General features: G+C 37.4%; 1 protein-coding gene across 1 annotated transcript in view; it reads left to right on the top strand.

Moving 5' to 3' along the window:
* The window catches only part of PXDN (peroxidasin), an 83,138-nt gene that overhangs the window by 38,491 nt on the left and 26,675 nt on the right, over positions 1-17,972 (top strand). The window contains exons 5-14 of the mRNA XM_050972515.1: positions 3,548-3,619; positions 4,193-4,264; positions 4,729-4,898; positions 6,230-6,347; positions 8,426-8,595; positions 9,500-9,772; positions 11,056-11,172; positions 12,364-12,522; positions 15,590-15,702; positions 16,643-16,799. Coding sequence (XP_050828472.1) covers positions 3,548-3,619; positions 4,193-4,264; positions 4,729-4,898; positions 6,230-6,347; positions 8,426-8,595; positions 9,500-9,772; positions 11,056-11,172; positions 12,364-12,522; positions 15,590-15,702; positions 16,643-16,799 — 1,421 coding nt within the window. The remainder of the gene's footprint in view (positions 1-3,547; positions 3,620-4,192; positions 4,265-4,728; positions 4,899-6,229; positions 6,348-8,425; positions 8,596-9,499; positions 9,773-11,055; positions 11,173-12,363; positions 12,523-15,589; positions 15,703-16,642; positions 16,800-17,972) is intronic.

Here is a 17,972-nt window from a genome sequence, read left to right as displayed (position 1 = left end):
CTCTATGTCAGATAATTAATTAATAAACAAAAAAGGAACCCAAGAGATGACAGGTGCCTTGAGAAGTTAATCCTTATTATTCTAAGATCAGCTAGGGACAACAAACTGGAAACAGATACTTGTCTAGTCTTATTTTAAAAGTCTTCAGTGAGGATTCCATAATCTCCTTAAGTATCCTGTTCCAATATTTGATATAATTATCACAACATACATTTAAATATTTTTCCTTGTGGTTTAAGGCTGCTACTTGTTGTCCCTGAGCAGGGAAAACTCTTTGATAAATATGGAACATATGTTTTTGTTCATTCTTATTCAAATAACCAAAAGGGCAAATGTGCTGTTTAAATATTCAGAACATGGATTATACTCAGCTGATGGGTGAGTAAGTATTTCCCCAAAGATGTGATGGTGCTATTAGAAAAAGAACAATTAGCATATGTAATAAAAGTCATCACCTACAAAAACTATAAAGCTACATAAGGTATAATCCTTAATTTAGTGCTGTGAAGAATGCCACTGGCACTGAATTTTACGGTAAATTTTTTGTCCTGTGAGATTAATAATAAGAAAGACAGTCTATGCCGTGCTTGTTTGATAAAATCCTAATCTTCCTCTTGAGGCGTTTCATTTGGACTTTTTTTCCCCTATAGGTATTTCCTTTCCTGTTTAATTCTTGATAGTGAGTTTAGAATTTAAAAGGAAAGATATGTAGGTATTTAAAAATCAGTCTTGCATGCTTTTTATTTCATTTTCCATTCTGAAAGTCTTTTTAATATCTAATTTATTGCATGATACTACTATTTTTAGTGCTTTGTACTCTGAACATAAAAGATGCCTATAAAGAAATGCCAGTGTGAGATTGTTTCCTGAATATGGTTACCTTTAGAGTGAACTTTAAATCCAAGAAATTACCATATTAATTAAAATAATAAATTATACCTTTACAAAACTTTAATGTGGTACGTAAAAGAAAATAATAGAAGTGATAAAACAGAATTAAAGTGTAGGTCATAATGCCAATGATTTCTTTATTCTCTTTACTGTAGACTTAAAATGCAATCCGGTTTCTGCATCTATTTATTTTGAATTACAAATTATTTTGGCCAAATATTTAACACCTTGTTTTATTAATAAATTGCATAAGTTGCTCAGGACTATTTTAGGTCATAATTTAAAGACCTGCAAAACCCAACTAACTTTTGTAGCCCAACCACTATGAAGCAGTTAAGAGTATTTTCCAGCTGGATTTCATGATTTGATTTTTTTGAGCTACTTGAGACAGCATGATATCTGATAGGTGAAGTTAGCTATTAAAATGTTTTTCAGCACCTGAATTATTGTATCTGCAGTGGTGTGAACTTGTAAACAAGGCAAGGTTTATAACAAATATTTTTTTTAAAGTTTTTTTGAAAAGCAAGGTGACTTTTCAGGCACATATTGACTACATCTGTAATTCTAATAGTGAGTACTAAACAGCCACTATGGGCTGCAGCTTTGAGTTTTGCAATTTATATACTACCTAAACTAGAGAGAGGTATTCTTTCTTTTTCTCTCTAATTTCACCCTGATTTGTGGCCCTGAAGAACGGGTTGTGTGACTCATTGTATCTGCTTTTACCAATGTTATTTTTGTTCAAATAAGAAGTGCCTGCAAATCTTGCCCTGTCAATGCCAAAGAAGTAGAGGAGATTAATTTATTTGGAATATAAGAGATATGTTTGCAAGGTGCTCATGAGGCATAAAAATGCAAGAAGAATTAAAAATTTAAAAAGGAATAAAAAATCACTGCTGCCTGCAAAAGAAGTAGTGTTTATAATTTTTTTCCAAAACAAACCCTATAGCTGTGCCTGGTTTTTCCCTTTGAACTCTTTCATTGCAGCAATCCCCACCTTGCCTTTCATCCTCCCAAATGCTGCTGATCCTGGAAGGTGGATGAGCAGAGCCTTGGCTCCTGGCAAGCAGTGCCTGCCCACCTCATGGTTGGGCCATGCCCAGTCTTTGTCCTGCCAATCCTTCCTCACTGAGGTCTCTCCTCTAGCAAATTGAATGACTCTTGCAGGAAATACCTGCCTTTTAGATCTGTCTTTCTAATAATAGAAGAAATTGCCCTGTATTTTCAAAGGGGAGATGAAAACTGGCAGTCCCAGCTTGGTGATGCGGTTCTTGGTTCCTCATGCTAACAAGACCATGCTGTGTGCTCAAGACGCTCTGTGGCGTTACGCTGGCAGTAGGCAGGCGTGACACCCTGATGTGCTTGGTCACACCCGTGCTGATTTATTGGCTCTTGCTGTGGTCCCCATTCAGCTCTCCCTGGCATCGCTCGCTGGCTCTCTGTCCTGGGAGGCTGCCAGGCACGAGCCTGGCTTCCCCCTGCACGCGCCTTCCAGGGCTCCCTGCAAGGGCTTGGCCGGAACCACCGCTGCTCCCGCTTTCCGCTCTGCACAGCCACCCTCTGGCTCAGCATGGGCGAGTCCCCGTGTCCTTGGCTTGTCATGCTGAGGGATTGGTGTTTCAGGAGGTACTGAGCTCGGAGTTGTTCTCACTGTTTTTAAATGACAGGCTTTTTTGTTCTTCAGACCGCAGCGATTTCTGTATATACACATTCTCCAGAGGTTCCTGAGTTTGTCAGAGGTCGAATACAAAACTTAAAGGGTTTTGAATACATTTGGATATAATCAAGATCCAAAGTTTATAAATCATTTTCACAGTTTCTTGTGCCAGTCTTATCCATACATCTTGTATTCTCATCTGCAAGGTTGAGAGGTAGCTCCACAAAGTAGTAGATGGTGGAATGATCCTGCCTTTGCAGTCCATTTTCACAATAGTTACAGGTTAATAGTCTGGCTAATCGTCTTCTTTTGATAACTTTGTCAATTTTGCAGCATACAGCTGTGTAGATTTACTGTTGTGTAATGTTCATAGCTTGCATAAGCATCAAGAGAGCATCAAACAGCCCCAGTTGCTAGGAAGCCAGTAGTCTAAAGTCAAATTAGTCAAACTTGGGTTTATATTACAAATTTGGTTTTGAGAACATTCACAGCTTTAAATGCCAGTGTTCGTGGAGTAGAGAAGATGATTTCTCAGCATCTTTTGAAATTTTCCCTCATGGAAATGAAAACATTTGGCCACAAAAAATATTATTGTGCTAGAAACTGTAAATGTTTTCTAAATAACCTCTAACATTTTTCCTATTAAAAAATAATAATTTTCTTTTTCTTGATAATTTTTTTCAAGCATGCATACAATGAGCATCAGAGTTGGCAAAATAGCGTTCAAAGTATTATCTCCAAAATCTCCAAAGCAATGTTTGGGCTTTTTTGCTTATATATGTGCACACTCACACACATACACACACTCAACATAGTGATCTGCAAACACGTCTTTGTCATGTCTTCTATTTCTCAGATTCAAGTATGAGATTCAGATGGTAACAGAAAAAAGCTGCTGCGTCACTATGGCCATTTAGAACTGTAAACATTATGGAAACAATAAGTTCTTTAAAATACTTCACCAAGAAAATTGTTTCTTTTTGTTTAACATATTTTCAGGTATCTGCACTTTAATCAAATAGAAACGTTGGAACCTGAATCCTTTACTCATCTTCCAAAACTTGAAAGGCTGTAAGTTTGTTTTTCTTGGGGTAAGATTCAGAAGACAACTTGCTTCCTTGTTTGAATTAAATCAAGCATTTTAAACTAAAAAATAACATTTTTATCATTGCCATAGAGGGTTTTGAATCCAGTTTTTTTTACTGTAATTACTACATAGTCTTTCCAAGAGCACTTTGTTGAGGCTGACCTTAGAGGCGTGCAGAAGTGAGCGTTGCCTGTGGTTTATTTTCGTTTTGCAAAACTACTTCCCAAAGATCTGTTATCAGTGTTTGGCCTAAAATAAATGTTATGAATGAAGAACTAGACTATTTATTTAGGAACTTTCTAATTTCTAATTTGAATGCTTATGAACTCCCTTCCTTGTAGTTACTTATGGCTTCTTTTTCCCCACATGGACATACCCAAGTACACCTTGGAGGCCACTTAAAAAATACCAGACAATGACTTACTGAATAGGTTCAATTTTTTTTTCTTAAATTTTCTTAGATTAATTTACCTTGAAAACCTTCCAGAAGTATGTAAATGAAATGCATGCATCACAAAATCTGAATTATTACATGCATATTTCTGTGTTTTTAACAGGTTTTTGCATAACAACAGAATAGCTCATTTGATTCCTGGAACATTTAGTCACTTAGAATCTATGAAGAGACTGTAAGTAGATTGAATTATTATTGAGCTAATGAAATATTAACCCAATTAGACTGTATCTTCTCTTGCAATATTTTTCTTCCTTGCAAATGACTTTTATGGTGTAATTGTTTTAAATATTAAATATTTTTTTCTTTAACTGTGCTCCAGTTGTTTATGTGCTTAAATTGTTTCATATCTATTTTCTTTAGTTACTAGCTGAAGTTTATTTCCTATATTGGGATTCTTTGTAATCATTGTTTTATAGACTAAACAATATACATAAATTGTTGTTTGGGTAGTAAAAATAATACATATTCTTTTAATAAAAACTACCAGAATGCCCATAAGCAAGCAACCCTCACCTGTATTGCATGTTGGCTGTTGTCTGGCATGAAGGCATTGCTCCATTTACAGAACACGTTGATCCTAGAAAAAGATGGCTGGGGCTTGCTAACGGAGCTGTGGCTGCTCCTTGTTTTGTGCAGGCGCTTGGACTCCAACGCTCTCCACTGCGACTGCGAGATCCTGTGGCTGGCGGAGCTGCTGAAGGCGTACGCGGAGTCGGGTAACGCTCAGGCAGCCGCCACCTGCGAGTATCCGCGCAGGATCCAGGGAAGATCGGTGGCCACCATAACACCAGAAGAATTGAACTGTGGTGGGTTTGCCACTTCCTCATGGCTTATTTTAATGCACTGCATGTACCCAAACTGTATTTTTTGGGGGAGTTGGAATTTGTTGTTCTGTTTATTAACAATGACCACCTCTGGATAATATTGGTTATTTCTAGAAATCTATCCATGTTCCTTTTCTGGTTTTGTGTGCTTCTGACAGGACTGATTGCTTTCACCCTTCAGCCTATCTTTAATGAAACAAATATAACCATGTTTGAAATTTCCCCTTAAAGAACAAAAGGTGATTATCCTGAAGGAGTTTATTTTTCCCTTTTATATTTCACTTCTGGTCATAACAGGATTGTCATATACGGTCTATGGTGTTGCATTAATATTATTTGATGTCGTTTATTCCCTTCTATACAAGGGAAAGGAAAGAAAGAAGCTTTACTGAATTTCCCCTGATGACACAGTTCTGGCCTTTAAAATTCTTGTTGATGTAGGAATTGGGGTTGGGTCACTGAATTATTTTTTTACTTAGCTATAATTAATAGGAGTACCCCACACAGGCACTGGAATCCTCTGCCACTGAGGATTAATGGAAAAGCACCTTTGTAATCCTTTTATTTGTGTATATTCCTTCACCCTAGGGGTGCAAAAGCTTGGCCCCATGGGCACCCTGTGACTTGGCCCAGTACCTCTTGTGTTGTGAAATCAAAATGCAGATTTCTCCTCAAGCTATGGGCATCTGCCTGCCCACTCACATAATGAAGCCAAGGTATAAAATAATTAAATTGTCCTTTTGGTTATGTGTCTGGTGTAATTCTGATCAAGAGAACTATGACCATAAGCATCTACAATGTTCTTGTTACCTTCAAGATAGTACAAAGGGAATTTGATGCAAGAATAATACACATGGCATCCCAGCAGCTCTTTGCACATCTAAGGAGCCTGAGTATGGAGACTGCAGGAAGCAAGCTGTACAAATTATTCTGTGAGGCAGGTTAGGCACTGAAACTTATCTAGAGGAAGTTATTTTAAATGGCACTTGTGCTTGCTGCTTTAAAGTTTTTCCTCCATAGGCAGTTTGAATCTCTGTTCAAATAAATAAAACAGCTGCTTTAGAACCTGATACAAATTTGCAAAATCTATTTCCAGTCTGCTGAAAGGTCCTGAGGAACAATGAAGGAGGTCAGAAATCCCACAGTCTCTTTAGCACAGGGAAGAGTGCATTTAATCCTGACTAAGCATATATATAAGTCAAAATATTGGTGAAAAATATATTTTACAAAATGTGAGGAAATACTTTTATTTACCAGTTTTTAGTAGTTTTAAAATAAGTAAGAGTTCTTTGTATGTTTTATTGTTGATATAGAGAGGCCAAGAATTACATCAGAGCCTCAGGATGTGGACGTTACCTCAGGGAATACAGTGTACTTCACTTGCAGGGCTGAAGGCAATCCTAAACCAGAAATTATCTGGCTTCGAAACAAGTAAGTTTGAAAGAGGAAGAGAGAAACTTGTTGTAATTACATTTGCCTGTGTGTGTGTACATTTCTGTGTGCATGTCCGTGTGATAAATATGGTAATATATTAAATAGTTACAGCAAAAATGTGCTATAGTTAAAATAAGCATATGAAGTAATGATGGCCCATAGCTTTTTATTAATATTTTTAAACATTTAAGAGCTGGTAACTAGAAAGTATTTTTACTCTAGTACTATTTGTAAGATCTTCAGCTGTAGTATACCTGCAAAGCTGCTCACACCTGTAATAATAAATCATTCATATGTAAGTACCAGGACATGTGGACATGTTGTATGTACAGACTGTGGATTACTTAGCATTTGCATATGTTTTGGGGTGGAGCAAAAGATACTATTTTTTGAGGACTCCAGCTGGATACAATTAAAGAGTCAGAGAACTCTTCCTGGAGCCTTAGCTCCTCAGAGGTATCTTCTCTCCAAGGTTGACCTCTGTCCCAGGAGAAGAGTGAGACATCTGTGTCCAGCCTCCTCAAACCAGTACATGGAGGGCAGGCAAGTCTTTATATCATAAGATTGTAGTGTAACTCAGGTTGGAGGAGGTCTCCAAGGTTGGAGGAGGTCTCCAGTGCAGCCTTCTGCTCAAAGCAGGATTATACCAGGTTGCTTTATCCAGATGGGTCTTAAAAGCCTCTAAGGGTGGAGATAGCACAGATTGTCTGGGCAACTGACTGCCTCTCTTTCCTTCCCCACTTAGGAGATGGGGGAAGGTTCTGTAAAGGATGGCTATCTTTAAAGAGCCCAAGGGCCAGCCTGCTGCAGGGGGGCTGCTCAGGCTGTGCCCAGAGCCTGGCTCCCTCCAGCTGTGCTGGGCACAGCCCAGCCCAGCCTTGTGCCAGCAAATCACCCCCTTAAACTGCTGTGAACTTACAATGGGCACATGAATTGTGTGTTTACCATTGGCACATCAGACTTCTGTTTAATCATGCTCTTATACAAACCTGACCTGGAACATAAATTCCCTTAGAGTTTCTATAAAGCATTTTAGTTAGTCAGTTGCTGATGAAATGGCATGATTTAGAGTCCTGGTTCTATATCTTTCTGCTGATGTCAGTGAGAACCCCTTGTGCAGCAAAGGCACAGCATTTATGGAATATGTCAAGAACAGAACCTTGAACTTGAATGGTATAATTATTTCTTTAAGATTTTCTCTGGCTCAAGTATTTATAATACACAAAGAAAACGTATTCAGAATACACATATGAGTTTTAAGGAGAAACTTGAGCTTGGGGTGAGAGATTATTGACTCTGGCTTGTTTCCTGGCTGCATGAATGAGAGCAGAGCTGTTTGCAAGGTAGTTGAATATGGCAAGATTTCAGTCAAAAGCCATCAGCCTGTTGAGCAGTATGTTGAATAGATCAGTAGGCTGGGGTTTGTACATGAGAGGCGTGATCTCATCCTGCTTCTGTGCTTTCTTCATCATGTAGTAAGGAGTGGACTGAGAAACAGTTTCTTTAATAAAACCCCCTAAGACTTCTTAGGTTACATCACAGAAATTTTCATCCGTGACCTAACCTGAAGACCTGACCTTAACTTATATTTTAAACCAGTACAAAATATAATCAGGTTCATTAGTGCTTGTTGAACAATCCAGGCAGAGGTTGGCACAAAGATGGTTTTATAGCAACTAACCTCTCTCCTAGCAGAAAGTATCTTGAATTTTGAACTTGCATGACATACTTCCAGTGGAAACAGTTTTAATTGTTTTGCCAACTAGAACAGCCTTTTAAAGACCAGGTATGTGTATTGCTCACTGTTTTTTTTTTTCCCTGTAAGCTTTTCCTCATAAATTTATTTTAACTTTTCATTTTGAAGAAGAATTACTTGCATAAGCAAAATAGTTTCATGATTTGTTTTTCCTCTTCTTCTCTTTAGGAGAAAATGTAAAGTTCCATTATTTTTAACAAAGTAAAAGTTTTCCCCCCCCAAGTTATTTGGGGTAATCTATCTCCTGGGTTTTACTATTTGGCAGCTTTCTGCACTTGTGATTTAAAGGTTTAACTCTAGCAGATCCTTTTCTTCTCAGCAATGAGCTCAGTATGAAAGAAGATTCCCGTCTGAATTTGCTAGATGATGGCACGCTGATGATTCAGAATACTCAAGAAACAGACCAAGGCATTTACCAATGTATGGCAAAAAATGTGGCTGGAGAAGTGAAAACTCAGGAAGTTACTCTTAGATACTTTGAGTCACCAGGTAAAGAACATTAGGTTGGAATTTGGCCTTCAGATAGAGAGTTGTTTAGATAATAAGATTGCTGAGAAATAAAATGCTTTGGTGCTTGATATGTGGATTTGTCGGGCTTGGGCATCTTAAGACCTAGATCATGAAGATATAACATCCCTAGAACAAAAGTACAACTCAGCTGGTTAATTAATATGTTTATTGTAGCATGCAATTTTTATAATAGTCTCGTAGGCTGTAGTCGGGTTAGGAGAAGAGGCTTTGCATTGCAACATTTCTCAATGCAGTAACGTTCTCTCTGGATACTGAAAACCACAAGCTGCTCAACAGGCCACTCGTGGAAGCTTGGGCACACCCTGTGCAGCCATCCTTGCTAAAGAACCTTTTAGCTCTGTCTAGCCAAGGCCTCATGTTTGCAAGGACTAAATTCCTGTCCAGGACTGTAATGTTTTAAAAACATGGTCTTTGCTGTGAGAACATTTTGTTTTGACACACAGCACCAGGTAAACTTAAAATGTCACAGCAAATTACTCATGTACTTGAGAAAAGTTACTTAAAATGTAGCTTAATCAGTTTTGGCTTTTGTATACACACAGCAATTTTTAGTCTGTTTGTGTTTGGATCTCAATGTCCATGCCTATGAAGAGACCTTTATAAAAAGATCAGCATAGGAGAGCAAAATTTTTGAGAATTGTTTTAATGGGAGTTGAGAAAAAAACTTCAGAGCAATTATGACCTTTTGTTTTTATTTATTGGTGTCTGCAGTTAGATTAGACTTAAAGCAAAGTTTGCACCAAGATTAGAGGTGTCCTAGAGCTATTAAAGCCCCCAGGTGTCCCCAGTTACAGACTATATCTGTCTAAATTAGAGCTGTGCAAGCTAAAAGCTGCATTTAGGCGCTGCTGTTTTCTCACAGCCAGGCCAAGTTTCGTGATTCACCCCCAAAACACCGAAGTGCTGGTTGGAGAGAGTGTGACCTTGGAGTGCAGTGCAACTGGGCACCCTCAGCCACGAATTACCTGGACCAAAGGTGACAGAACCCCTCTGCCAAATGACCCTCGTGTCACCATAACTCCGTCAGGAGGACTGTACATACAGAATGTAAAGCAGGAGGACAGTGGCGAGTACACCTGTTTTGCAACTAACACCGTAGATAACATCCACGCGACTGCATACATCATAGTCCAAGGTAAATCATCTTAACCTGGGAGACACATACTGCTTGGAATTGTGTGGATTTGTCTTTTCTTCTGAGTTGACAGAGCCAAACTAAAAACATAAGGGTTTTTGCTTCTAATTGCACTATTGTGGTCCGTAGGGAACTTGCTATACATTACACAGAGAGTAAGGTATTATATACTATTTCCCTGAAGGGTATGTTTCAGTGGTTATTATCAGAAGTTTAATGTTTTCAAATGTTAAATTCTTTTGTTTGCATGGAGGAACAAACAGGCATTGTCAAATTTTTTGAATGATTAAATATTTTCTGTAACAGGCAGAAGTGCTAGAGATTAAAATTTGTGCCTGGAAAACTAGAAATGGTGTTTTGATTTCAGATCTTTTCTGTGCCACTTTTCTTTTGTAGACACTTCAGTGAATGTGGAAACATTTTCTGCTGAGTTTGGTAGAAGCTATCATTCTGCCAGCTGAGGCATTAGCACAGCTTTTCTGCAGAGTAAAAGTCAAAGTACTCTAACTTCTGATTGCACTAATTTTGATATTGTATGTCAATAGTGTGATTACAAATATTTGAGATCAACTATCATAAGTCTCCTGTGTGTATAGATAATATTTTTTGCAAACACTTCCGTGCTGGAACTTTTATTTCCAAAATATTTAAAGTAACCTTTAAATTTGTTTGCTTCTGTTCTCATGTTAAAAGTCTTTAGTTGGCAAACAGTTAAGATTGCAAATACCTCTTTAATGAGTTCTAAAGCTATACAAAACAATTTCTCTGTGTGGTTTGTTCTTTTATTACCAGTGGATAATTGTGTTTTGAGAGCTGAACAAATACCTCTCACGTAGTGAGCAGTTAGTGCACAGTGTTACTGCTGAATCTGCCCCACTCACTGCTTTCAGGGAAGAAAACAAGCAGCTCAAGAAGGATTTGATTACATTATTTTTTCTTTACAATTTACCTGGGAAGTTTTGAGAGAAAGAGAAGATATTTTTAATCCAAGGAAGACTCTATGTTTGATCCTACAAGTTGTACTGCACCTCTTATTTTGTACCTGTCACAGTAGATCCCACATGCCTTCACTGACATCAGGGCCAGGCTGTGAGAGAAATGTTCCTTTTGCACAAGTGGCTGCCCTAACTCTCTTCTCTCTAGGGATCACAATATAAAGAATTCCATTAGCATCTGTCTAACTACCAATATGAGCTATTTCAACTTACACAGGAAATAGTATGTAATTTAGTCATGCATTTTTCAGTTGTCTTTTTGAAATGGCTTTGTTTCCTCTTCTGTAGCTCTGCCTCAGTTTACTGTCACTCCACAAGACAAAACAGTGATCGAGGGACAAACCGTTGACTTCCCTTGTGAAGCACAAGGTTATCCCCAGCCTGTTATTGCCTGGACTAAAGGAGGTAAGTGTGTTCCAATCTTACTTTTAAACTACCAGGATAGTTTAACAGCCATATTGGAATCACTTCTTTACTGAAAGTGAAGTGAAATACTGCATGTATTTGTTTAGATGTTTCAGTCTCTGAAGGAAACAGAGTTAATTTCTTTCCCCTTAAGCTGGGAAAGGCAAGGTGTCCCACAGGAGATAGCTGCCCAAGCATTTTTCATTATTAAGTAAAAAAGAGTCAGTAAAATATGTGTCCATAATAGATTCCTGATAATAAATGTTTAAGAAATATGAGGCACATTACATGTAGCAGTATGTATCGCTGCTGTTGTACTGCAGAAAAAATGGAGATGGCTGTCATTCACTGGAGGTCTGAAATTAGGTGGGATGTGCTCTCTTCAGAAACGAGAACAGTCCAGCCTGTAACTGTACCAGCATCTCTGTCATTTAATGCACATTGGCAGAAACAACGGGGTGCACTCTGCTCTGACTATATTATCAAAATATGGCTTTAAAGGCATTAAGCCAAATCCAGCAGGAAGAAATATTGTAGTGGATGTTTTATCGGTAAGCAAAAATTCCTTTTGATTTGAGTGAAAAAACTCTAGCAGGCTAAATAGCTCTTAGGAAATTCTAAGTCATGGTACATAAAGCAGATTCTTAACAAATTGTTCATCATTTTGATGCTGATAATGTCCTTGTTTCTCTCTCTGCTTAGACTGCTCCAATCAAATGAAATGTCCAGAAAGAAAAGATAGGGTACAGGCACTGATGTAAATCCATTTTTCTTATATTACATTTTTTTCAGGGCCATGTCTATTTTTCTGTAGATTCTAGGCCTAGGCCAATGAGATAAATTGGCCTCACACACATGGCAATAATATGACATGAGCAGTAACACATGTTGGTGTTTTTATACCTTCTCATTTGGATGCTTTAGCATGCTCCTTTGAAGGAAAATATTTATTTCTACCATAAACAGAGAAGAAATAAGAATTATGATTGTGTGCATATGTATAATGTGTTTACTTTTCATGTTTATCTTCTTAGAAGTAAAGATTTCAAAGTTTTTTCTTGTCTGGTTTTTTTTTTAATAAACTTTAATATTTTCTAGTGTTTTATCAAATTTAAAACCTGGGTTTCCCTTTTTCTGACACAAAGAGACTTTGGTGCTATAAAAAGCAAATGCTGTTGTTGTGTGTTTCAGGAGGCCAGCTGTCTGTTGACAGAAGACACCTAGTTCTGTCCTCGGGAACGCTGAGGATTTCCAGGGTTGCCCTGCATGACCAGGGACAGTATGAATGCCAGGCTGTCAACATCATCGGATCCCAGCGCATCGTTGTGTACCTGACTGTACAGCCTAGAGGTACAGCCCATGGACAGCTGCTGGGAAGAAAAAAAAAAGAAAAAAAGAGAAATATTTAAGCTTACACTAAAATACACAGTACCATGTGTGATTGTTTCTGAGTATATCTCCTTGTAGATCCCAGCTGTTTTCCAACAAATAACATGTCTGGACATTTATAAGTATTTGTGCAGGGTATCATTCCTTTAGAGCAGTCTGTCTTCTGGGAAAGAGGATTATCTGAGTTACTTTTTTTTTTTTTTTTTTTAATTTTTTTTTTTTTTGTAAGAACTGGAGGTTTGCTTTGAGGATGACAGTACTCCTATGCATTGGAAAACATTTTATTTTGTGAAAAGTCTAGTTTCCAATAAGGGTTTATGATGTTAGTTAAGTGGTGTTATTAACATAATGTTTCATGTCCAGAAACAGAACACTTTCTTTTACAGAAGCAGAATGAACTTCACAAAGAAAAGTCATTCTTTGTACTGGAAATAAACTGACACAAAAGAAAGAAACCCCAAACTCCATTTTTATGCTTTTTTTTTTTTTCAATTAAACCCTAAGTTACTTACTTCTCGGAAAAATTATAATCATATTACCATTCATAATTTATTTATGTACTTTGCTGTTTAACTGAATTCGAGGAGATAAAACATGTAATTCAAGGTATTACTTTTTACAGACCTAACCTAAAACTGTATATTAGTAAAAGGGGCTAAAATGAGCTTAGAAGTTTGTCAGAAAAAAGAAAATTCTATTGGTTTTTCCTAGTTAAGAGTAGTATTCGGCAATGGATTCATCAAAATTGAGATTTTTTTTTCTAACCGATATAAAATGTTGATTAAAATTATATAAAAAAGTATCGATTTTAAAAATTTTTATAGCTTTCCAGCTGTGTTAAATTTCACTGGACTTGAGTAAAGTTTAATAAAACAATTTTTGTGCAACTTGAGTTGGAAAATTCAGTCAGATAGTAAATACAAGATTAAAGATAGCAAATGCAAGATTAAAGGCTGAATATGTAGCATGAAATTGGAGCTCTCCACAGATTATTTGCCATGCTGTTTTCAATTGTGCAAGAAGAGAAATGTTCTTCTTTTGAGCTTCTAACAAAAGGGCTGTTCATCTGAGGAATGTTTAGTCCTTGGTCATTGTGGTTAAACCAATGTTAATAAGTACAGATTAATTGTCCAGGTCTGTTTGCTGGCATGACTCAGCTCACACCCACAGGGCCAGACTCTCTTACATCACAGTGCTGGGCACCTGCCTCTGCATGCTTTATTTGAACTGGTTTCTGGCTGGTCCTTTACAGGCAGCTGTGTACAGTTTATCAGTAGGGCCAGATTTGGTTGGTAGTATAAAGGAGTGCAGTGGAGCCACAAACTTCTCTGTAAAAGCACAGCCCTCCATCCTCTCCCACTCCCCCGTAAATATCAGTATCATGACATCAGTAACATTGCAGTGTATGTCACAGCAGAAATAGAATTCTTAATGTCTTCATAATCTTGTATGTGCTTCTTATGAGGCTATCTGAGTTTGGATTTCAAGAAAATTACAGTTTAAAAACACATTAATTTTATTCACAGTGGATTTAGATAACAGTGTACTCTGTCCTTAGAACTGAAGGTGATTGATGTTTTAAGGACTGAGACTCATAGGTGGCATGGAGGTAGGAGCTCTGTCAAGACTCAGTGTGCCTCAGCAAGTCAGGCTGAGAGACTCACTTGAATGAGTTGTGGAAGGTTTTGCTTTTGTTATCTGAGAAATTGCAGTTGTTGCTACTTAAATTAAAACAACAAAAAAGTGAAGATGACAGGTTAATGCAATATTCATTCTTATGACTTTGTACAAGTTTAGCTATTAACAGAAATATTTTTCAGAGCTCTAAATTCATGGATCTTAAGTGGTTTTGACAACTGCTAGCCTATTATGTTAGAAGTTAAGAGTAAAAATCATCCTGAAGCAGACATCAGAAATAAGGTCATAGAATCGTTAAGGTTGGAGAAGACCTTTCATCAAGTCCAACTGCCAATGTAGCACTTCCACCATGTTCACCATTAAACCATGTCCTTAAGTGCCATATCCATGCATTTTTTTGGCCTTTTCGAGGAATGGTGGCTCTACAGTTTCCCTGGACAGTCTGTTCCAGTGCTTGACAACCCTTTCTATGCAAAACTTTTTCCCTATATCTAATCTAAACCTCCTCTGGTGCAACTTAGGGGCATTTCATCTTGTCCTGTCACTTGTTACCAGCCCTTCTCTGGACATGCTCCGGCACTGCAATGTCTTTTATGTAGTGAGGGGCCCACAGCTGGACACAGGACTCGAGGTGGGGCATCACCAGTGCTGAGTACAGGGGGACAGTCACTGCCCTGGTCCTGCTGGCCACACTATTGCTGACACAGGACAGGATGCCACTGCCTTTCTTGGCCACCTGGGCACACGCTGGCTCATGTTCAGCTGCTGTCAACCAGCATCCTCAGGTTCTTTAACAAGGGGCAGCTTTCCAGCCACCCTGTGTCCAGCCTGCAGCACTGCAGGGCGTGGTGGGATCCAAGGGCAGCACCTGGCTCTTGGCCTTGTTGTGCATCATAAAATTGGCCTCAGCCCATTTATTCAGCCTCTCCAGCTCCCTCTGCACAGTCTCTCTACTCTCCAACAGATCAACACTCCTGCCCAACTTGGTGTTGTCTATGACCTTGCTTGGGGTGCACTTGATCCCCTCAGCCAGGTTATTGATGAAAATATTAAACAGGTCTGGCCCCAGTACTGAGCCCTGGGGAATATCACTTGTTACTGGCCACCAACTGGATATAACTCCATTTACTACTATCTCTGGGCCTGACCAACCAGCCAGTTTTTTATCCAGCAAAGAATATACATCCACACCATGGGAAGCTAGTTTCTTCAAGGAGAATTTAATCCCTAAAATAAAGTTATAAGCAACTAAAAGCCTGCAGATAGAATCATTTAATAGATTAAGAAATATTCAGTAACTGATAAAAACAGAGTGCTAACCTATTTTTTGATTGTTTTTTGCACAAGTTGTATTTCATAATTTATCAGTGTATCATTTGGCTTTTTTTAGTGACTCCTGTATTTGCCAGTGTTCCCAGTGACATGACAGTGGAGGTTGGCACAAACGTGCAGATTCCATGCAGTGCTCAAGGAGAGCCAGAGCCAGTCATTACATGGAATAAGGTACTACATATTCAGTTATTCCAGAGAGGCAGTGGCCTTTCCATCTCTTCATAATTAATTATTGAAAGTGCACACTGCCAAATTATTGCTTCCTTTGTGTCTGAAAACATTACCTGAAGTCAAATCAGTAAGTATGTAATACAGAGCATGTATATAGATACTAAACCTGAATTTTATACAGGTAAATATACATATGTACTTCTGCAAATTATTATGCAGACCAGCTTAAATTCATAATGCATGCTTTAAAAGGTCTGTATTTAGTCACAGTTCTGTGTGAATAGCCTGCTAATATTCACACTTTCAATTATATTATTGATATAAAACAATAAGAAATGGTGCATTGGAGCCAATTGCTACTGCTAGGTTGAGACCAGCCAGGACAGACTTTGGTAATTTTCTGGTAATGTCTTTGTGGCTTTGATTTCTATTGATGTAATAATTGCTATATCAAACTATAGAGTATTAGCAGAGTTACAAGTGAATTAATGAGTTGCTAATATTGATATTCAGTTTTTCTGATTATATTTTTCTCTTCAATTAGTGAATATTAGAAATTTACTCTAATGAGCCTTAAATATCTTCTAAATGTGTAGCGCATGAAGAACTGATATACGTGAAGTCCTGAGATCTATATCAGTTGGTTAATTTTGAGAAAATAAAATATGTATGTTCTTAAGTGGTGTTATCTTATTTTTGGGTCATAGATCTTATATGGTGAAAGCCTATTAAAATACTTTGATTTGTAATAATGAGTAATTTTAGAAGTACATGTGATTTTTCTAGTTGAGCTTATTTGGAACTATCTGACTGTGAATTTGGCACACAAAATAGAAATATAAAATAAAACATAAAAGCAGAAAAGAAAAAGACGACAAAAAAAAAATCATGTATGAAAACGAGTGTGTTTTGAATAAGTAAACTTTGGGCTTTCCTGCAGGATGGAGTGCAGGTTACTGAGAGTGGAAAATTTCACGTTAGCCCGGAGGGGTTTCTCACCATTCGCGATGTTGGCACAGCCGACGAAGGTCGCTATGAGTGCGTTGCCCGCAACACCATAGGCTACTCCTCTGTTAGTATGGTGCTGAGTGTAAATGGTAAGATACATGGCTGAGTAAGACTTAGATTATTAGTTTTGTCCTAATTGTCTTACATGTAAGATGAAAAAAAGTTGTCAAAATACTAAATTAGTTATTTTGTTCATGTGTCTATTTTCCCGCCCATAGTTCTTCTCTTTTTTCCCGTATTTTAGTAAGATGGTGATGTCATAACAGGAATATCTCTAGGTGTTAAGCTCCAAAACCAACTATGCTTTGGGCTCAAGTTAATCTTTCAACTTTCTTCCTGAGATATCATTTAGAGCTTTTAGAATTTGCTAGTCAAATACCCATTCTAACTTTTAGAAATAACATGACAAATGTCTTCTGGCATCTTCAAAGGGACACTTACAGCACTTCATTGAAAATCAGGCTGCAATTATTGCAAAACAGTTCAGGAAAGTCATACAGACCTCAAGAAGCTAAAAGAGAAAACAGAAAGAAAAGGAGAATATTTGATCTTGTTCTAATTATTTGGAAGTAATAATGAATAATAGTTATCAATTATTACTATGTAATTAATGGAAATATAGCAGCAAAAGAAGCAAAGGAAATAAATTTGATACAAAGATTGACCACAGTGCTTTTCTGACTCATTGACTGAAACTGATTTTTCAGTTTAATTTTGATGGAAAATAAAAGAAAATGGTATGATTTCTGTTTCTCAGTAGGGAATATAAGACAATATTTTTGTATCTTCAAAAAATTAGTATAGAACAGTGATTTTTTTGGTATTTTGAAGATTAGTGTGAAGATATCTTCAATATTGCTTCCCAGTGTTATTTGGGATGTTCTGTGTTTTGTTTACTAAATGAATAAACGTGTATCAGTGATACCATTGTTTGCAATGGTATCAATAAAACTATGATGTTGCTTGTCTTAGGTTGCTTTTAGTAGACTTTTAATCTGTACTTTCTTCTATGAAAAATACTTCTTTAATCTGGAAAGATTATTCAGGAGGGAAAAAATGTATGGCTAGGAATCATTCAGTAATAAGTTTCCATCTAGTATGAAGTAGAAAAGAAAGAAAGTCTGTGAAAATCAGTTAATCTGGCTACTCTAGAGATGCAAAAAAATCACATTTGTTTAGGAAAGATTAGCTAGTTCTTACGTCACTAAGAGTGCTGAAAAATGAAACCATGAGTTGAAATAAAACCCTAGTGGAAGTGAGTG

This window comes from Serinus canaria, chromosome 3 (assembly GCF_022539315.1).
Source record: "Serinus canaria isolate serCan28SL12 chromosome 3, serCan2020, whole genome shotgun sequence".
Classification (NCBI taxonomy): Eukaryota; Metazoa; Chordata; class Aves; order Passeriformes; family Fringillidae; genus Serinus; species Serinus canaria.
Note: the sequence above shows the minus strand (reverse complement) of the source record. Positions and strands in the feature narration are given on the sequence as shown.